This window comes from Acomys minous (genome assembly GCF_964271855.1).
Source record: "Acomys minous genome assembly, chromosome: 1".
Classification (NCBI taxonomy): Eukaryota; Metazoa; Chordata; class Mammalia; order Rodentia; family Muridae; genus Acomys; species Acomys minous.
This window is the reverse complement of record NC_140483.1, coordinates 108,718,801-108,741,090: the sequence shown is the minus strand read 5'-3', so window position 1 is coordinate 108,741,090 and position 22,290 is coordinate 108,718,801. Positions and strand designations below refer to the sequence as shown.

General features: G+C 42.8%; 1 protein-coding gene across 12 annotated transcripts in view; it reads left to right on the top strand.

The window, feature by feature from the left end:
• CSPP1 (centrosome and spindle pole associated protein 1) overlaps positions 1-22,290 on the top strand; it is a 101,442-nt gene that overhangs the window by 72,911 nt on the left and 6,241 nt on the right. For 9 of the 12 annotated variants that reach the window (XM_084772912.1, XM_084772919.1, XM_084772915.1 and 6 more), the window contains 9 exons: positions 3,479-3,628; positions 7,236-7,348; positions 11,474-11,623; positions 12,249-12,395; positions 13,331-13,435; positions 15,491-15,557; positions 16,039-16,156; positions 19,234-19,373; positions 20,319-20,459. In XM_084772912.1, coding sequence (XP_084629038.1) covers positions 3,479-3,628; positions 7,236-7,348; positions 11,474-11,623; positions 12,249-12,395; positions 13,331-13,435; positions 15,491-15,557; positions 16,039-16,156; positions 19,234-19,373; positions 20,319-20,459 — 1,131 coding nt within the window. Of the gene's footprint in view, positions 1-3,478; positions 3,629-7,235; positions 7,349-11,473; positions 11,624-12,248; positions 12,396-13,330; positions 13,436-15,490; positions 15,558-16,038; positions 16,157-19,233; positions 19,374-20,318; positions 20,460-21,616; positions 21,766-22,290 lie in introns of those variants that run through there. The other 3 variants (XM_084772909.1, XM_084772918.1, XM_084772910.1) reach the window with 2 other exon arrangements.

The following is a 22,290-nucleotide window of genomic DNA, read 5'->3' as shown; positions in this document are numbered from 1 at the left end:
CATGCATGCTGGATGTGTAAGTGTGCTGGATGACTCTGGCATGTCACCGGGTGTCACGCCACAGGCCAAACCATCCTGGGAGTCAGTCTTCTCCTTCCATCACAGTGTCGGATAGGGACTCCATCCGAGGGGCAAGGAAGGCTTGTATAGCACTTGCTTTTACCTGATGAACCTCTCTCTATAGGCTGGCCAAGCTTTTAACCTGCAACCTGTGATGATTGTCTATGTATTAAGCTATATAAATCTGTTTGTGCACCCATAAGCTTTTATGCATTTCCTATACTACTCAGTCCATCAATCCAAAGTGTCTCACTTAATGGGTTTTATTATACACGCTTATACCAAAAAGCAATCAGTTTCAGAACATTTTCCACATTGAATTATGTTGGTACTGCAGTGACATACCAGCCAGCTCTGCATGTCTGACTTTTATGCTTACATCATCCATTTTTCTAACTTTGTAGTAAGTTTTGAAATTTAGATGTTGAAGTCTATTTTTCTTTTTTCTTTTGTGTTTTGAGACATGGCCTCTCTGTGTAGTTGTGGATGGTGTCCTCTGTGCCAATATCCAAAGTGCTGGGTTATGTCATGACCCCTCCAACTTTGTGCTTTTTAAAATTGTTTTGACAATTCAGTTAAAAAAAAAAAAACAAAACAAAAAAACCAAACCTTTATCCAAATATAGTACAATTTTCTTTGGAATTGTATTGATCCCACAGGTAACTTTGGTATGGGCAACATCTTAACAATTTTGAATTTTCTGGTGTATCTGTGTGTACTGTCTATCCACTTATTGCTTTTAGTTAATTTTTATTATCAGTGTCTTATAGTTTTGAATATCAAATACTGTATATATTTTGCTAATTGTATTATCAAGTTTTTCATGTTTTGATGGCATTTAGATGCTATTGTAAAAATTACCCTTTTCCTCCCCCATGTGTGTATCTGTGTGTGGAGGCTAGATGCTGACATTGGAAGTTTTCCTTAATTATTCTCCACATTTTCACTGAGGCAAGGTCAACCCAGAGCTCACCAGTATGGCTAGTAAAGCTAGCCAGCTTTTTCCAGGAGTCTTGTTGTTACAACTTGTGAGTGCTGGAATTAGAGCAGGTCCCCATTGCTTGCCCAGTATCTTTGTGTGCTCTGTTGATCTGAACTCTAGTCCCCCCAACTGCTGCGTGCTTGGCCCCCATTCCCAGCCTTTTTCCTTTTTCCTTGGCATGTTTTGTATAAAGAATGGGTTTTGTTCCTAGCTTTTTGCCTTTTGTTGTGACATTTGCAAACGTGTCCATTATGTACTTTGATTATATTTAACTCCCCTCAGCCCCATTACCCACCTGATACACAGTGGCTGTGCATGTTGCCACAGGTGGGTGATTTCTCTTCACCACCTGAGACCTGGATATTGAACTGAGGTGTGGCAGTGAGTGACTTAACTGCTGCCCCATTTCTTTTTCTTTTCTGCTTTATTTTTTAAAAGATTGTGTTTGTATGCGTGTGTGCCTGCATGTGTGTTTGTGTGTGTGTGTGTGTGACATTAGATCCTTTGAGGCTGAAGGAGCAGGTGTCTGTGAGCTGCCAGTGTGGGTACTGGGATCTGAACTCTGGTCCTTTGATAGAGTGGTGCATGTTTTTAACTGCTGAGCCAGCTCCTCTCTTTTTCTTTTATTTGTCTGTGTGTGAGAGAGTATGTGGGCATACACATGTCATGGTGCACACATGGCGGTCAGAGAATAACTCAGTCTTACTGACGTGGATCACATATGTAGCGTTGCGTATTCCAGACTAGTTGGCTTCCAGAAGCTTCTGAGCTTTCTGGCAATTTTCCTGTGTCTTGCTGTAGGAGAGCTAGGATTACGATGTGAATCCTGCCTCTGCATGTTTTTCTATGTGTGTGTTCCAGTGATTGGCTCAGGTTGCTGGGCTTGTGCTGCAGGCACCTTAGTAACCAATAGATAGACCTTGTGAGCCCAGGTTTCTGCTTACTATTGTTTTTCACTCGTCACCTTGGAGGCGTTTATCCATTTTCTGAGCCCAAGATGGCCTAGTGTAACAGGAGGATGTAAACTGTCATTACTCTGAGCTTTGCTTTCCTGTGTATGTCCCACAGTGTTTGGACTGTATCCTAGACGTGGGTCACATTCGAAATACATCCTTGAATGTGATATCCTGGTAAATAATTTTTATATCGCTGTTTAAGTTACCTTGTATTATTAGTGTCCTAGTGTTTTGGGAGAATAGGTAGAGAGGCATCTCTCTCTCTCTATATGCACTTTATAAAAGATTTATGTGCATTGATGTTTTGCCTGCATGTGTGTCTGTGTTAGGGTCCCAGAGCCTCTGGAACTGGAGTTACAGACAGTTGTGAGCTGCCATGTGGATGCTGAGAATTGAGCTTGGGTCCTCCCGTGCTCTCAACTACAGAGCTCCTATTTATGCCCTTTTGTTTTGTTTTTCTGAGATGGGTATCTCTGTGTAACCTTGGCTGGCTTGGACTCCCTTTGTAGAGCAGGCTGGCCTCTGGCCTCACAGAGAAGCACCTGCCTCTGCCTCCAGAGTGCTGGGATTATAGTCGTGCTCCACCATGCCTGGCTTACTTACGCACTTTAAAAACTTGAATTATATAAGCATAGAGGGTTGTTTCTGGGACTGGTGTTTTGACCCAGTTTGCGCATGCTAGACAAACACTCTACTAACTGAACTAGGTATTAAGTATTTAACAGACAACAGCGTCTATTGCTAGGCAATCAACTGACACAAAGGAAGTGTCTTAAAGTAAGAAATTCATACTACTTTGCAGTTCTTTAGATAGTAACTTTTGAGTGGTTTTGCTGGTTGTTTCTGCCTGGCGCTTTCGTGTGAGATTGTAACACGTTTCCCCTGAGGCGTCCGTGTACAGCTCAAGATTTAGATCTCTCCATAGCACCCTTCAGTGCCGTTGTGATGTGTCCAACAATCACAAGATAAAACTCAATGACTTTTGTGAGTCAGCCCTAGAAGTCATGTGCTGTGTCCCTGCAGTATCCTGCTGTAAGGTGAGGTAATAAATAGACCGCAGTAACGAAGAGACTTGAGTTCCACATTTCGAGGAAGGTTTGCTAAAGGATTTGTGGATGCATTTTAACACTCCACATGAACATGCTTTTTTCTTGGTTTTTAGGAGAGAGCTGATGGTTTGGGGTAACTTTCACTCTGACTTGAGTTTCACTCTGTTCTATACTAAAGAAATTCTGATTTCTTAGTGGGTATGTTAGTATGGCTGTGATAGAATGTCAGAGATTTATATATTCTTAATTTCTGTACCAGTTTTGATTTACAGTTTCTTTACAGTTTTTGTGAGGGTGCTTCAGAGCTGCAGCCATCACCCAGGACTCTCATTCGTGTCCCGTTTTCCTTTCAGGTTTCCTATTTAAAAATGTATTAAGAGTAATTATAAAAATGTGTTTATTGAAATAAATGGATTATTTTTCCCTCTCAGCTGATTTGAATAGGATGCACAGACAGAATATAGATGCCTACCATAACCCAGATGCAAGAACACATGAAGATAAAAGGGCTGTTGTATCTATAGACCAAAATTTAGCCACTTCAGCTGAGAACCTAGAAGATGCTGCAAATAAAAACTCAGGTTTTTAATCACATTCTATATTTTAAAAAAATTTCTAATGCTGTTCAGTAACATTTCACTTCTGTTCTTTGATAAAATTCTTATTGTGGTTTTGAGAATTTGGTTTCTATGAATTAGGAAGCATAATGTATTTTCTTTCTTTAAATAATTACTTTGGAAAAAAAAAGTATGGAAAGGTTGCTTCTGACAGCGGGTGTGTCTTCCCAGCTCTGTAACTTGCTGCGCGCAGGTAGCTGCTGCTAACGTCTCTTTCCATACTTGAAGGGCCTTTCTTTGCACATATACACAGTTTGCTTCTCATACCGTGACTGCACTGGTGAGAAAGTATTTGGTCTGTTATCATAAATTATACAAGAAATTAACTTTTTGTTCAAGTGATCAATTGCCTTCCACATTGTACAGGAAATGAAGTGACTAGAAGTTTAGTGTCAGGTCACATCTGGTGATGAGTAAGGCTGATATACCGTTCAGCAGCATTCTTCATCAAAGCTGCTGTGAGCTAGAGTTACTCACTATCTTACCATATATGCATGCATATATGATACACATTTAAAAATCAAAGCAAATATAAAAAATATACATCTGAATACATCTGAAACTATGTATGGGTGCTGATAAAAGACTTTATTTACTATAAAATTCTGCTTTTGCACGTTTGCAGTTTTTATTGCAGTTTTGAGTCTGCTTTTACACCTTCATAGAACTGATTATCAGGAAGAATTTTACAGTAGGAAGTTGTTTTGAAACACACGTGACTAATCAAACAGTCAAGTTTTACAACTCACAGGCCTTACTGGACCCATGCAGGCCAGTGGGGGCTGCGATGATGCTCTCAGGTTCCCTGGCGCTGCTCTCTGAGGATGCTGGGTTGCTGTTGGTGCCGACATCCCCATCCACTGTTATGTGAAGAACGGTTTTCATTGTGATCCACAGTAGATTTTTACTGTTTGCAACTGGCTTCAATTTTTACACCTCTGAAACTGGAACCTTTGATTTTGATAAAATTATTAATTTCTTTTTTAAAAGAATTTTAAATTTAGTTTGTATACAGTGCTTTGCCTGCATGCCAGAAGAGGGCATTGGATGACATTATAGATGGTCATGAGCCACCATGTAGTTGCTGGGGATTGAACTCAGGACCTCAGGAAGAGCAATCAGTGCTCCTAACCTCTGAGCCATCTCTCCAGCCCAGTTATTAATTTCTTAATATGGAATGGTTCATTCAGTGTACAGTAGGAACAACAAATACTTTTTCATATTAATTGCTGCTGGGAGAGAATCTTAGCTCTGCTGTTTATTGCTGCTGTCTGTGGCTGCTGCTTCTGCGAACCCTTGTGCTGTGGTCCATTTCCCCGTTTCTTTATACAGCGTCTGCGGTTCTAAGGAGTTAGGACTTACTCTTTCTTAGGCATTGCTTGCTAGGCACAGACACTGGGAAATAAACAATTCTGTGACTCTGACCGATGGTTTCTGTAGTATGTATGCCAGATTCTCCTCTAGTTGGTACTTGCGATGCATTATTTTCAAGATGTTAAAAGTATCCTAAAATGTTTAGTTTCCTTATTTTATGTGAATTAAAATTTCCTAGTCTTTCTTTCTCTAACCATTAACTGAACTAAACTTTATAATAACTAAGCAATATATGAAGCTATCCTAAGCCACCTGATTTGTGTTGTGCCATATGTGTGTGTGTATGAATGAGCACATGCACATGTGCTGCTTAATATTTTTAGAAGGCTTTGGGAAACTTGAATGCATCTGAAATTTTTGGCAATTTGCTTTCAAGTTTCATTGTCCTTGACAGTGTCTCACACATGGGGTCCTGGTTGGCCTGGAACTCACCATGTCTCCAAGCTCGTCTTAAACTCATAGAGATCTACCAGTCTCTGCCTTCCCAGTGCTAGGATTAAAGGTGTGTGCCACTGTTCCCAGCCATATTAGGCCTGTTTTTGATTTCTTCATAATGACTTTTTTTAGTAACATGATCTCAGTATGAGACTGCAGCTTCCCCAGTGCTGGGATACAAGTGTATCTTACTCTGCCTGGCTTATGCTGGGAAGGTTCTCCCCCCCGCCCCCCCACCCTTTACTTTATGGTTAACTGAACTGCTATGAAATCCAATGAGTTGTTTTTGTTGTTACTATGGAAGTTAGTTACATATCTATTTTCTAATAATGCCAGCTCCCTATAGTTTTGAAAAAGGTCACCACCCAAAGGATTTATTTAATCTAATATTTTTCCTTTAATTGTTACAAAATTCAAATTAAGGTAAAAGACAACAGTCATGTTTCTTTTACTATCAGCTTTCTATAATGCCCAAGATTTAAAGGAACCTTTATATTTTCAGTTTGCTTTTCATAGAACAGTTTTCAGGGGAGAGGTTGTGGCTTTCAAGGCTTGGTTTGACCTTGTTAATTCAGTCATCTGAATGTTAGTGAGTGTTAATACAGAGGCAAAGTGACGAAGTTGTAACTGACCGAATGGTCCACATAGACTGACATGAGAAAGGGAGAGAAACGCTTTAAGTTGATAGTGGTGAGAGTGAGTCAGTAACTGGCCGTAAAGACACATGCCTGTAGTTCTAGCCCTTGGGAGGCAGAGGCAGGAGGATTGCTGTGAATTTGAGGCTAGCTTAGTCTGCATAGTGAGTTCAGATCAGCCATGGATACATAATAAGATTCTGTTTCAAATAAACAAAACCAACCAAACAAAAAAGAATAAGTCTGTCACTTAAGAATACTCTAAAAAATTGTGTGAGACTTGTCATATTTTTTCTTTCTACATTCAAGAGAGATTCTAAGGGAATGATTGTTTCTCAAATAGCTTTTCTGAAGCAATCTTTCCCTTCGAGAATATGCCATGCTATTTAAAAGGAACAGATACTGGAGTAAACTACTGTCACTTTATATTCCTTTAAAAGAGATTCTGTGTGTGCTACCAATAGAACCCAAGGCTTTGTGCATGCTAGTTAAGCATTGACTTCAGCAGTTTAAAAAGTAAAACCTATTAGTTATTTAGACTTAATTTAAATTTATTAATTATTTCATAGCTGACTTTCTAGCCTGTATTTGAGCTATGGATATGAAGAATTTCGGACTTAGCAATTATTTAAAATAATTTTTGGAATTTTTTGTTATGTGTATAGATTAAGGACTATTTTTCTTTTCCTCTTTTTTTTTTTTTTTTTAAACCCTGGGGATTGAATCCAGGGTCTTCCAGTACTAAGCAGATACCCTGCCACTGAGCTGTATCTCCAGTCCCTACGAACATATCTCAAGTAAAGGATATTCATGTACATTTTTTTCCATCATGAACTCTACTTGGCAGCCTGTGCTGAGAAGCTGTGTTTAGGCTGTTAGCTTGCACATCCCCTCGGTGTCTTTAGCTGCTGTTGACAGTACTCCCAGCCCCTCACTTTAACCTGATGTTGGTTTTCCCTTGCTGCCCTTCCTGCCCCCTCACACTCTTACCTTGCCTTTCATCCTGACCTTAACCTCAGGACTTCTGGATGTAATACTTTCTGTATATAATAATTTTTTTCATAATGTGGGTTTATTATCAGATTGTTCCTTTGCTAACAGTGTGTTTTTGCAAACTGTCTTTAAAGGTCCTGTGCAAACACAAAGCTCTCCTTTTGCCCGGGGAAACACATTCGGCGAGCCACCCACGGAGCTTCAGATTAAACAGCAAGAATTATACAAGAATTTTCTTCGTTTTCAGGTGAAAGGCTTATTTGGTTATAGTCCCAATGCTTAATAAACTAAACTTACAGGCATTTTATCCACAGCACTAAATTCTAAAATGTGCTATGCAGTTATCCACAATGTCTAGTTTATATCAGGTACAGCTAATGCCAAAATCACATTGTTTGGTCATATCTGAGTTTTTCCTAAACTTCATTAGAAGATCAATAGTTGTTAAATCAGTGAATGTTGAGATTCGTAAAAGTCATTTTAATGATATAGAGTGAATCAGAGTAGAAATCAAGTTCTGTCACCCCCCACAGATGTGATATCATTGGCTCAGCACAGACTATAAATAAACAGAAGTTATATTTCAGTTGAGTTTGGTACATATGTGTAATTTCAACAGGAGGATTGAACATTCAAGGCCAGTTGGGGTTATATAAAAAGATTTTGTATCAGGAAACAAAGGAGTTGCATGTAATTTTATAATGACATGTTGCAGTTACATGCCTCTCTTTGTATGTAGGTAGGTACCATTTAAAGTAGTGAAAATTTCACAGTATTCCCAAAGAAGACATATAAGCATCTAGTGTTTACTAAGCAGTGAGTTTGGGGAATTCATGGTCTTGGCTTAATACTGAATAGAAGACGGAGTCCAGCTGACTGAGATGTCTGCACACAAGGGACTCGGGTTTCTCTCCCTCCCTTCCCTCTACACACTTACATCTCAAAGTGACTCTGATGAATTTTCCTTTGGTAGGAATGTTTTTACATGTTGTTCTTTCTTATTCAAAATCTGGTATAACTGCTTTTCTTTGCTTACAGAAAACATCTAGACCCTTTAGGCTGACATTTAAGGCTTTCTAGTCTAATCCCAGTCTGCCAGTCAGATCCCCCCTAAGAGCACATTTCAACACGTTCTAACCCTAAGTGTCGTGGCCTCTGCCTGTAGCAGTGGCATTAAGGTTGGAATGTACTCACGGAGGGTTGGCTAGAGCAGAAGCATGGGCATTGTATCAGCAGTGACAGTGAGTGTGTGGAAATGCTTGACAAAGACAATGATAGATACAGACGCCCAGGGCTGCCGGGCTCTCAGGTCAGCAGGCTGACTGGTGCAGAGCTAGCTGTTGAACGTGAAGGAGCGTGTGGTGCTCTGTCACCATGACAACGGCGACTCAGAGTCTAAGTTATTCTCTGAGTTTATTTAGCACGTCTACCATAGAGTAAGGTGTAATTATGAAACGTTACAGTTTTTAAATCACTTTGTTGTTCACAAAATGCTTTTAGATGTGTAGTATCTTATTAAATGTCAGATTCTTTAGAGATAAGGTATTTGTACTTTAGGATGTGCAGCTACAGCACAGACTGAGTGGTTTGTCCACAGCCCCAGAGTTAGTAACTTGCAGAGCCCGTCTGGGTGTACTGCAGTGACGTGTGGGACCGTGAGGAAGTCTTTCCCTCTGAAAGTCACTAATGAGAGAGGAGGCTTTGACTGCTATTTTGATCCCTCTGCATTCCACCTTGTAAATCTCAGTGCATTTGAGTAAATTATTACTTTGTGTGTGTGTGTATGTTGGGGGAGGTGGGGGCTGTTTTCGAGACAGGGTTTCTCTGTGTAGCCTTGGCTGTCCTGGACTTACTCTGTAGACCAGGCTGGCCTCGAACTCACAGAGACCTGCCTACCTCTGCCTCCCCAATGCAGGGATTACAGGCGTGCGCCACCAATGGCTGGCTGAATAGATTACTCTTTGAGTGCTTATTTTTCAATTTTTATTTTAGCGGTCACAATATCCTTGAGTCAAAATTAACCCAGAATTCTAAACAGATATCAGCAAGATCTCACAAGACAAAAACATCCAAAGCTTAGTAATTGAAATATATGTTTTATTTTATTTTATGGCAATAATTTGTTTTATTTTATGTGAATTGGTGTGAGGGTGTCAGATCCATTGCAACTGGAATTATAGACAGTTGTGAGCTGCCATGTGGGAGCTGGGAATTGAACTCGGGTCCTTTGGAAGAGCAGACAGTGCTCTTAACCACTGAGCCATCTCTCCAGCCCTGAAATACGTTTTAAAACATACAAATTCGTTCATAAAGGTAAGAAAAGCTTTAGCCAAGGATTTGCACAAATAAGTAATACAGTTAGATAATGCATTGGAAGCCTTGCTGCTATTAAAAGTGAGGAAATAACATTTGTGGGTGGTTTTTGTTTTTAAGGACAATAAAAAATCATTTCAACAATTGAAAAATTTAATGAAAAATTAGTGCATTTCATAAATGTGTTATATAACACATTTCATTGTGTTATGTAGTTTGAAAATTGACCTAGTTGGTAGTTTAAGAAAATACTTAGCATTTCTGTTGGTATTAGCCTGTTTATTGATGTGTGATCTGTTAATGCGATACATATTGGCCTGCTTGATTTTAGTGTAGGAGCTTTCTTCTGTAATTTTTGTGGGTTTTGTTTTGTTTTGTTCTTTGGAAGAGGAGGAAGGAGATGCAAGTCTGAGTGTAAGGTTAGGTTGTGGCACATCACCAGCATCTGCTCTGGGCTTGCTGTTCTTGTTCTGCCCATCGCTTAATGCTGAGTATTAGGCTACACATCTGACTGTGTCGTGATACGGATAAGGAAAGACTGCAGTTGGCAACTCACAGTTCCAGTAGGAAGATGCAAGTTCTCATTATGCAGAACCTTGACAACATGTGACCTTAGAGCCACAGGAAATTTAGGTTGCATGAAAATATCGTCTATTGAAAGTGTAACGTCCACTGTGACACTCTCACAGCTTGCTTTTACCCATCTTTCTGAGATGATCCCTGAAGCAACATGGCCTCCTAAGCAAGACCTGGACAAGGACAGCACCAGTAAGCATACTGACACAGAAGGACAGAATCCCAGGGGGCCTCAACCCTAGACAAAGAAATGCAGTTAATTAAGGAATGTTAAAAGCAGGAGAAAGCATGTTCCTCAGGGGAGAGTGTACCAGTTGCTTATCCAATGCCAAGTGGTCACATACAAGCAGTTATGTGGGCTGAGTATGGTTTGTGTGTGTGTGTGTGTGTGTGTGTGTGTGTGTGTGTGTGTGTGTGTGTGTGTGTGTGCATATGCTGAATTTGAGAGAGAACAAGGGGGTTGGAGGGAGGAAAGGGAAAATGCTGTAATTGCATATTAATTTCAAAAAATAAAAACATTTGAACAGAAGCTCTATAAAATGTTAATAATCATAATCTGTAAGGATAACCTTAAGCATCAGTACCAGTACCAGCTGGGCGTGGTGACATACACCTACAATCCTAGCAACTCAAAAGGCTAAGGCAGGAAGATCACCTAAGTTTGAGGCCATTCTAGGGTTATTTAAGGATTTCAAGGGCAACCTCAAAGTGAGACCTTGTCTCAGAACACCAGAAAATTAAAACTTTAAAAAAAAAAAAAAAAGAAAAGAAAAAATCCATTCTGTCATCTTTCCTGCCCGATCCATAGAGGGTATGCACCGTTTCTTAGGGCTTCCTTCCGCCCATATGCTGTGCTGTAGAATATTCTCTCACTGTGTTCTCAGAGAAATATTCAAAGAAAATGTAATGGTGACACCCTGTGTCCAGTCTCCATCCTCTGCGCACACCTGGGACTGAGCCCAGGACCTGTGCGCGCTGAGTGTAGACTCCACTCCCGAGTTGTTGCCCAACACAGGGATTTGGGTTCTTCACGGCCAGTGGGGAGAAAAGTGCTGTGAGGAAACGATTCCTTCATTAAAGGCTAACTTACTCAGGCCGCTCTTGTACGGGCATCTCTTCATGTTCAGGCGCACGGCGCACAGTGATTATTGTAGCATAAGACAACCACAGCCAGTTACTCAACACTCCTGTACAGGAGGAATTAATATGTCTTTACCTCATCTCACTTAGTCTTTGGACACTTTTGAGAACTCTTAATAGCTGAGAAAACTGAGGACAAATCCGTTTCTTCAGTTCACACTGTCTCTGGTGAACAGAGATGAAATCTGACTAGCAGCTTGTCGTAGCGTTGCGTGTCCTTCCTAGGAAAATCGAGGCAGTTGCACATAGAAGGTGTGCTTGCTGAGTCTGTGCGGATCCAGAAAGAGTGATATTCTAATGTGTCAGTATTTTAACAGAATAATCACTGAGCCCAATATTTTAGATTGAGGAAAAGAAACAGAGAGAAGAAGCAGAGCGGGAGCGGCTGCGGGTCGCGGAGGAGAAGGAGGAAAAGCGGCTGGCGGAGCAGAGGGCGCGCATTCAGCAGGAGTACGAGGAGGAGCAGGAGAGGCGGCGGGAGAAGGAGGAGGAGGTGCGCCCTTCTGTCCATCCGTCCTTCCGTCCGCTTCCACGGTCCAAGGGAAACACTCGTTATTGTATGAGAGTGCTGCTGACTTGAAATCCATTTTTAAAGTACCCTATTGCTATCTCATTGTATAGTATTTTAACTTAAGAGACAAATTGTTTTTAATTCTAAATTGATGAAAGATGTCTACTATTTCATTAAGTGGATGGTATCTTCAGTTTTTAGAACACTGTATTTTTTTCTTTTTCACCTTTTGAAGTTATTTATTGAAATGCTATTTTTAAAAATTTGATTCTTTTAAAATTTATTTTTAATTTGTTCACTTTACATCTCGATTGTAGCCACCCCCCCCAACACTGTATCTTTTATATATTCAGTTTTACTTTTGGGGGGTTGTTTGTTTGTTTGTTTGTTTTGAGACAGGGTTTCTCTGTGCAGCCTTGGCTGTCCTGGACTCACTTTGTAGACTAGGCTGGCCTCGAACTCACAGCGATCCTCCTGCCTCTGCCTTCTGAGTGCTGGGATTAAAGGTGTGCACCACCCAGTTTTACTTCTTTTAGACAAATAAAGTAACAACATTTTAAAATGTACTGCAATTTTTTGTAAGAAGTTTCTTTTTTACATTTTAAAGCAACGGCTAAAAAACGAAGAACTTATTCGGTTAGCTGAAGAGAGGCGAAAAGAAGCAGAAAGAAAAAAGAAAGAAGAAGAAGAAAAACATAACTTGCAACTTCAGCACTACTATGATAGAGAAAATAAGACCGGAGAGGAAACAAAGGTACGTCTGAGGCGGAGGTGGTGCCGAGCTGAGCTCGAACCCGGCGGCCTCGGAGCAGTTAGGAAAGGGGAAGGGAGGGCTGCTTGTCATCCCGGGCTTTCACTGAGTGCACTGCACTGACCTTCGCTTGTGAGGTGCTGCGCAATTCGAGGTTTATTTTCTATTTTTCTATTTAAGTAATTTATTCAGATTACAACTCAATTGTCCGCTCACTTGTATCCTCCCGTTGCCCCCTCCCTCCCACTTTCACTCTATTCCCCTCCCCTAGGTCTGTGACAGAAGGAGACCTCCTCCCCCACCATATAGTCACAGCCTCTCAAGTCTCATCTTGGTAGCCTGCTTATCCTTTCTCTGAGTGCCACCAGGCCTCCCAACCAAGGGGAAGTGGTCAAGTAGGGGGCACCAGAGTTCAAAGCAGGGAAAATAGAAGGATCCAGAGGGTCCTAGAAACCTACAAGCAGTTGGAATTTTCAACCTCATTAGCAGCATTGTCAGTCTTATTACTGTGGTCCCGTGGTCAGCTGTGCTGCCTGAGATGCAGTCTGTTGGCCAGAACCACATGGATGTGGCCCAGGTTCGCAGCTGCTCACCAGAGTAATTGACAAACATCAGGCTTGAATGATTTTACCTAGTGAGGCATTTTTTGGGAATTACGTGTAACTCACCAAAAACATTGCTTTTGGAGTCACTGTTTTTTGGCATTAGGAGTTGGGTACATGAATCACAATTATTAGATAGGATTTTCTTCTCCAGAAACCTAATTTGATCTCACACAACTGAAAGAATTTGATGGTTTTGTTATGCATATTTTATTAAAAGCAATAGTAATCTAAACTTCTTAAATGTTTCATGATTATTGAATAGTGTATATGTGTATATATATGCATATATATGCATTTATATATATATATGTACAGAAAGAATGTTTTTTCCAGCACGTGAGACAGCCTTCTCCTGTAGTTCCTGCTCTTCAGAACAAACTTGCAAGCAAACTCCAGAGACCTCCTTCAGTCGACACCATCATAAGCTCCTTCATTCATGTACGTACTTTTTTCTTAGAGTTAATCCTCAGGTGTTTGGGGTACGTACGCTATGAGACTTTCTAATGTTGTCATTAGTTTGCCTGTTGCTAGAGTTGTAACTGATAGCACTTGTCGTCCTAAAGCTTAACGCCTAAGTAAGCCATAGTCTGTCACAGCAAATGGCATTCGTTTTTCCCCGCTCCTTAAGAAAGCCCCTTTGGTTTGTTGTTGTTATTTGTTTTTGAGACAGGGTCTCATCCTGTAGCCCTGGATGCCTTACAGTTTGCTATCTAAACCAGGCTGGACTCCAGCCCCAGAGATCTGCTTGCCTCTGCCTCCCAGTGTGTTGGGACTAAAGTTGTTGACCACCACGCCTGGCTGAGAAAGTCTTCATGGAAAAATATGTTCTAAGTAGCTGTAGTTATGCTTGTGGCGTCCCTTATGTTTAGTCTGACCTACAGTCAAAAGGAAGCCAGGAACGTCGGTCTTTAAGTTGGGGCTTGAGCAACCAGCAGGAATTTGCTATGTAAAACATAGAGGGAATAGACTTTGAGCATCTACAACTGTGGAAAAGCTTCTGTGGTTCGGTTTGGCCTGGCCTGATGTTGTCTTTGTGCAAGCGCAGCAGGGAGTAGAGACCTGTGGTGTGGTGTGTGGGGTGTGATGGGCCTTGACCTTGTGCCATGGGCTTGTGGAGTGTAGACAGAACCACTGGAATAAGCATGGAAGTCTGTTGGAAAACATTTTCTTGAATTCTTCTTCTGAGAGTCTGATTCATTTGTTCTGTGGTAGAAACTGCATGGGGATCTTTGTGAGCTTTAAGTGGAATGGTGTGGACCCTTGTGCCTGTGTAATGTTCTCGTGGGCAGGGAAGACTAAACACAGAGGCAAGATACTTCTGTGGATGGTCAGATGTGAGACTGAGGACTTAAAACAAGAGCAATGACACGGAACCCAGAGGGACTGGCAACTCCAGGAAATAATTTAGGTACCCAGGTGTGTGGTGCTGAAGGGGTCAGGGACAGTTTTCAGGTTTCTGGTGATGGTTATACAGACTTTGATTTGAAAATTGAGTGGTGGCCAAGGAAGGCATTTTGGATTAGATTTGTAGTTTGTGAAGCAATTAGCATATTGGCTTGCTAAAGGAATGTGACCGTGCAGGGTAAGTATATAGAGGGGCAGTAAAAAGGGCGGAGGACAGAAATGTGAGATGAACAGTAAACAGCGGAGGTGAGCTACAGACAGAAAGTGTCAGTGATGTTATTCACCAAGGGCATTCAGGATGGAGCTGCCAATGGACTATGTGACTTGGGGCTCACTGAAGGTACCAGAATCTGCACAAGACACCCCAAGACCAAGTTCTCAGCACAAAGGAGATTTACCATATTTTTTGGACTATAAGACACACCTGACCATAAGACGTACCCAGTTTCTAGACCAGTAAAAACAGCAATCGGACCATAAGGCGCACCATAATTCTCCACCCCACTTTTGGGGGGAAAAGTGTGTCTTATGGTCCAAGAAATACGGTATATGCCTCTGAAGGACAAAGAGCAGAGAATAAGAGACAAAGACTGGAGACAGAGGAGAGGGAATCGGGGTGAAGGGCAAGGCCTCCCAGAGCCATGTTTGCTGTGCTTGAGCTGGCTAGCGTCCTTCAGTCCCTGACTTGGTAAAGGCAATCCTGCTGAAGTGATGGGTGTGGAAGCAGACACTAGCTGCGTAGTAGGGAGTGAATGGGGGTAAGGAACTAGACCCCAGAAATGTGCAACTAACAGTAAGTGCTCTTAACTGCTGAGCCATCTCTCCAGCCCCTGCATTTATTTATTTGTGAAGGAAAGATGTGGATGAGCAGTTGATAGTGAGTGAAAAAGCGGGGGCTCTGTGCGCAGGCTGAGAGGAGGCCTGAGAAGAGGGTGGAGAAGTCAGAGTAGCGGCAGGAGGCAGGAGGCACTGCACAGGTGCAGCGCACACACAGGCTTGTCACTCTGTCTTACAGTGTGGAGTTTGCCTTTCCTCTACACTGAGGATCGGAGAGGGCGCTGACTGTGTCTTGTCTGTCGTTGTTCATAGGAAAGCTCCCTGTCCCGGCCGCAGTCTCCTCCAGTGCCTGCAAGGAAGAACCAGCTCCGTGCAGAAGGTAGCTAGCACGCCTGTCATCCAGAGGCTAGTTCCTTAATTACAGAGCTTTAGAAAGCTGCAAAAATGGTGGGAAAGTGCTGTGTGTACTCCCTCTGCCCTCCTTGCATCCTGCACAGGCCACAGTGGAGAAGACTTCTGTAGACAGACCTTCAGTAGATTGTCATGAGCTCACTTGCACTTTTGTTTTTTTGTGTTCTTATCCTGTGTAATTTGTACAGTCAGCCTTCAGAGGGCAAACCACTCCTGTGTTATGCCCTGTATAAGTTGCCCTCTGTAGATCCAGGAATATCTCCCTAACTTGGATTGTGGATCTTAATGATACTCATTATGATTTATAAATATGTATAGATGTAAACATATTTATCTTCCATAAAACTTTTCTGAGCATTTTACCTTTAGGATAAGCCAGATTGTGTTTAGGTAATTAATCTTTTGTTCTTTAACTTAATTTTTTTTTTACTTCTCAATGGCATTTGCAGAGGAGAAAAAAAATGTAATTATGGAGTTATCAGAAATGAGGAAGCAGCTCCGAAGTGAAGAGAGGCGTTTGCAAGGGCGGCTGCTGCACCTGGACAGCGATGACGAGACCCCCATCAGGTGCTCCTGTCTGCAGCTTCTCGGAATGGGACTGGCTGCTAGAGCCTCTGGCTGCCTTCTGTGTCTTCTAACAGTCAGATGTCCAAATGTAGTCCCCTGAGGAAAACAATGACACAGTGTTGGGCAATTCTAAGATTGGGATGACAGCACCCAGCTGTGGTTGACAAATATTTGCAGTAGTTTTTGCTGGATGCTTGTTTCCTAGCCAAGTACAGCTGCTGGTTTTGCTGGAGGGCTCTTGCACTGTAGGATAGTCTTAAAGATCGTTCCTGGGCTACATTCTTTCTTTTAAAAATGAGCTTTGTGTTTGGGGACAATCTGATAGAAAAGTTGGCGACATCATACTTACAGCTAGGCACCTGCCACCCAGTTTTGTGCACATCACTATCTTAATGTTATGAGTGTATGTTTGAGGCTGGCACTTGTTGTGGGACAAAATTCTTCCTGGGAGACACTGCAGACAGTGTCTTCTTACTCCAGAGAGAACCCATGACAGATCAAAGTACTAATACTACCAAAGTCCAGCTCAGTGACCCTGTGAGTTCTGTTGGGGTCACTTATGGGAGTATGGGTGAGGGGCCACTCACAGGCGCAGAAATGACTCCCAGACAGTGAATCACCAAGGCCCATCCCAGCATGGGAACCTACACCACAGTGTTGGGCACGTGGAGCGCACTGCACAGCCTGCGGGCAGCTTGGCAGGTTGGAGAGTGTCCTTTCCAAGTGTTTCAGTTGCTCTAAGCCTCTTCCAGGCAGCTCAGCTCCTTTCTTCTGCATCTGTGTGGTCTCAGGATCGCCTTTGTCTCACGGCTTATGTCAGGGTCTTCTTTGCACCTGGACTTCTTATCTGAGGGGGACTCTGAGCTTTTATTGCTTGCTCTGGCAGGGCAGGGCCTAGTGAATCAGGGGTCAATTTCAGGGATTTCCTGGAGCTATCTTGAATTGTTTACCTTTGCGCTTTAGGAATCTCCCTTCAGGATGGACTGTTTTGATTTTGCAGGATACTGTTACACACCAACACTGAAATGCTGCTGTTATTTAAATCTACCCTTCCTGGGTTTCTTTTTTTATACCCTGCCTCTGTTCTGGTGTCAAACAAGTTTCCACGTTGTGTTTACTTGTCATGGCTTCAGTCAGTGTTGGTCTGGGATTTTCTCAGCCTGTGTTTTATGACTTGAGAGTTTCTCTGTCCTCACCAAGGGTTCCTTGTGCTCCAGTCAGCGTGTGGTGGAGCTTCCCGATGGCTAAACTGGGTGAAGAACCTTGGTAAATAGCCGGGGTGCTGTTCTCCCATGGCACACCATCAGAGGTGCACACAGCGCCCAGGATCGTCGATGTTACTTCCACCACATGGTTCCAGTATTGCCAGAAAGCTCCACCAGAAAGCAGCTATGGCTTAGTCGGAGTCACTAAATCTAGCACAGCCCTTAGTAAGAGCAAAGACAAGCATGGGTTAAGTACTTTGTGAACCCTGAGTTCTAACTTTGGAGTTAGAATTATAACTTTAACAAGGATCTGTTAAACATATTACTGATAGGATTTGTCATTTGTATCATAGAAACACGTAAGGTTTGGCTCTTAATTCTCATCTCATGGAACAAATTTCTTTTCCGTTTCACTGCATTATCAAGCCCCCCCCCAAGCAAATCAACTTATTTACTTATTATAATTATGGAAGCTAGCCAAGGTAATGAGTGAGGGTGCCGTCCCTCAGAAGTCAGAAGAGTGTGGCATGCCTTACAGCGTAGGCTTTTGGTGAATGTTTCAATGAGTTTTTGTAGATTTTCTCTTGTCAATGCAAAAAGTACAGCTTTCATCTTAAAGGGAATAAAGATCATTTATTCTAGAGCTATTTCTGAGCCTGGGAGAACAGATGTAGGTTGCCTCAAATTACTTATTCCCATGTGGAAGCAGTCTCATAAACTTTTTATAGTTTTACAGAACAAAGAAAGTTACACATCAAGGCAAATTTAAAATGCATTGGTGTGTACATCCAGAGGGGCAGGCACAGCAGGATGAGGTGGTTTTTCTATAGGCCCAAGGTGTCATCTGATGGGATTTAATTTTTGGGTTGGCAGCAGCTAGGGGTCTACTAAGTTAATACATTCCAAAGGCTTTTATTTATTGCCACAAGATGTTCCAACACAGAGCGGGGAAAGGGATGGTTCCCCACCACACAGAGGGAGGTACCCAGCCTCCGGACCCACAGCGCTCCAGCTGCTCCTCAGCTTCTCTCAGAGGTCTTCATTCAAACTATCATCCTACACACATGGCAGGGATCTGTGCCAGCCCTGAGAGGCCATGCTGCTGAGAGAAAAGGGAGCCCCACAAGAGGTCCCTAGGCGTTCCTAATTGTTTATGGCTGTAGCCTAGAGCGTAGTTTTTAAAAGAGGAGGGATGCTGGGTTTGCTGGCACACACCTTTAATCCCTGCACTGGGAGGCAGAGGCAGGCAATGTCTTCCTCTGGCAGGCAATGAATTCAAGACCAGCTTGGTCTACATAGTGAATTCCAGGCCAGATAGAAACATATACAGAGATGCAGTCCCACAGAGAGAGGGGGCCTGGGGGCACGGGGAGAGGGAGATAGGAAGATGGGGAAGGTGAGAGTGGGAGGGGGACAGGGAGAAAGGGAGCAGAGAAGGATAAGGGGGCTATACGCTGTCAGGCATGCCACACTCTTCTGACTTCTGAGGGACCCTCACTCATGTGTATATGACACACACACACACACACACACACACACACACACACACACACACACACTCACTCATGTGTATATGACACACACACACACACACACACACACACACACACACACACTCACTCATGTGTATATGACACACACACACACACAATTAAAATGAAGGAAGCATTAATTGGTATTTGGTTTTTATTTTCAGAATTAGAATTTCCATTCTCTATCGATTTTCCTTGGGTATTGACAGAGTAGGGCAGGTAGATTTTGTGTAATAACTGTGCTGAAAGATGCCAAGTTGCTTTTGCAGTGAGTTGAAAGTGAACTCGTTTCATACCCACAAAGCACATTGGTCATTTATAAATGACTTGTTATTTACAGGAAAAGAGAACGGAACCCCATGGATATATTTGACATGGCTAGACATCGGGTCCAAGCTCCTGTCAGAAGACCGTCACCTAAGGGCTTAGATGCTACTACTTTTCAGAATATTCATGACTTTAATGAGCTGAAAGACAGAGGTGAGCATAAACTGCCATATCTGCTCTGCTAGGCTCTGGCTGCCATCTTGGGTTAGCAGGTAGAAACCCTATCAGTGCAAGCAGTTGCTTGTTCTGGGGACTCGGTTGTACATGTTAAAAGTGGATAAAGGTAAAGCTTTTCACTAAGGAACCTCTGGTTTGTGTCTAATTTCAAAGCTGTTGGGATGTCTTTTGACTGAGGTTATAATTTACAATTAAGGTTGTTTAACCCCCTCTCCCCCCTTTTTTTCAATGCTGGTGATAAAGTGCTGAGCTGTCTCCTTAACCAAGTCCAGAGTTCCTGTGCTCTCCCTTTGGTGACACACAGCCTTCTGCATTACAGAGACCTGCTCCTCAGAGGTGTCAGAGTTAGGGGTACACATTATCTCTCAAAGCTTATGGTTTGCATTGCGCCTCATTTTTTATGCACATTCTGTCAGCTTGGATAGAAGTCTGATGACATACAGGCATCATCATGAGCATACAGAGCTGTACGGCCCTAAAAGGCCTTTATCCCCCAAGGTTTCCATGGTTTTTACCTCTTGCAATAGTCATAGTTGGAATCACGAGCTCCAGCCTTCTCACACTGGTGCCTGTCACTTAGTGACACACTCACTCTCTTCAGGACCTCTCCAGGGCTTGATAGCTCATTTCTTTCCCTGGATCCCCACCCCCCCCACCCCCCCCACCACCCCCCCACCCCACCCCACCCCCGTCAGAAAACTGTTACCTTAAACTGGTAGCAGTACTCCTAGAACTGCAGGCAAAAGTCTGCCTTAATTTTATTCATTGTTTAATTATACCACAGCTAACCTGCTCATTTTCTTAAGAATATCTTGGATGCTTGCTTCCATATTTACAGTTATAAACGTGTATGTACAGATTTTCCTGTCTAAAGTCTCAGTTGAAAATAAGATCTAACTTAGTTATGTAATTTTGCACCAGATTCAGAGACACGAGTGGATCTGAAACTAATGTACCCAGACCCCCCACGAGATCATCACACCTTGGAGATCCAGCAGCAGGCCCTGCTAAGAGAGCAGCAGAAGAGGCTGAACAGAATCAAAATGCGGGGAGGTGCGGGAGGTAGGTGAGGCCCCACTGCTTCAGATGGGGACTGGGGCCTCTTCCTTCAGCTTTTAAGTGGTTGGTTTTGTTTGTATGTTTGTTTACAAAGATTTGTTTTTAATGTGTGTGTGTGTGTGTGGTTTTTTTGGGGGGTCATATACACATGAGTGAGTGTGCCATCCCTCAGAAGTCAGAAGAGTGTGGGATCCTTAAAACTGAAGTTATATGTGGTTGTGGCCTCTAGGTGGGTGTCAGGAACCAAACTCCTGTCCTGAAAGATCAAGATCAGCTAGTGCTCTTAATTGATGAATCATCTCTCCAGGCCACCCAACTGCCTCCTCCCCCCTTATTTTTTTGAGACCGTCTCCTCTGGCCTGGAATTCACTGTGTTGCTAGGCTGGCTTTGAACTTGGAGCAGTCATCCTACCCCTGCTTCCTGAGAGCTAGCAGGATGGGCATTTAGCACTCCTGCATTGGTTTTAATCCCAAGCAGGCCATTGCACTGGCAGCTCTTTATCATTTCAGAAAGGACCGTGTTCCACAGAGGGCTCTGATAGCCCCGTAGGGATCATGCATCCATGTTTGGGAGTTCAGCTGTTCATTACTGCTAGAGCGGTTGGCACTTTGATCAGGCCAGCTGACTTTCACACTAGGAACTACCAACTGAGGCCAGGAATGCTCAGCAAATGCATTTGCTCCTAGGGCACATTTCTCTTCTGGGTGAGGAGTATTCTTTATGTTCGTGTGTGTGTGTGTGTGTGTGTGTGTGTGTGTGTGTGTGTGTGTGTGTGTGTGTGTGTGTTCTATAATGTATCAGATTTGGGTGTATGTTTTTGTATAATTACTGGTTACCTAACTCTAATCGGATGCTATGAATGTACATATGAGGGGCACAGACTTGATAGGAATACTAACATGATGCGGTGGGCAACAAGCTAGGCTGCTGCTGCCCCCAAGGGGGTAAATAAGTACAATGTGAGCACTGCAAAGGGGATCTATGTCTACAGGTGCATGTAACCAGGGTGCACAACGCGCGTGGGGGCGGATGTAGGGTGAAGTGGTCCCAGAGAGCATTTGTGGGCCTTACTGAGCCTTAGGCAGCATTGTGACCATGTCTGTATCCCACTTGCTTTGCCAGCCACAGGAAGTGGGAAAAATGATCTTGTTATTTGTAGGAAAGTCAAGACCCTATCTTGGCAGGCTGATACAGCTTGCAGAATGTGAGGAAGGTTTCTGACCTCAAGAGGTAGAACAGAAATAAATGATGCAACACTGTGGGGCTGAGCTTATAGATGAAGGCGTGGATATATATACACTTGTGTGGAGACATCGTCCCTCCTCATGGTATGGAATGCTAAGTGTCAAATGATCTGATCTTTAGATCTTATCAGTTTAGGCACAGCAAGACTAACCTATCCCCCAGATGGGTGGAGATACTTCCCACTGGGAGCAAATGCTGACGAGTTATCTCAATTATTAGATACAGTTTAACAATGTTAAGTCTCAGAGAAAGGAGGCAGGCTGTCATTGTGTCATGTGAGAAGGCTGCCATGCCGCAGATGGTGCTGGGGTACCTGACTTTGGCCCCTGGGCTTGGCTACCTACAGTTTACTCATTCCAGTATCTTACTTAACTCTGCTCATTGGCTTTGTGCAGACACTGCAGGGGCAAGATAGAAGAAGGTTAAAAAAAAACAAAACAAAAAAAACGACATCCCCAAACCCAAAACGACACTCCAAAACCAGTGTTAATTTTTTCTTGGATATCAAAGTTCACAAAGACTATACTACTAAGTCATTTAACCAGGATGGATATAGGATTTAATGAGAAAGTAGCATGGTTTCTAAGA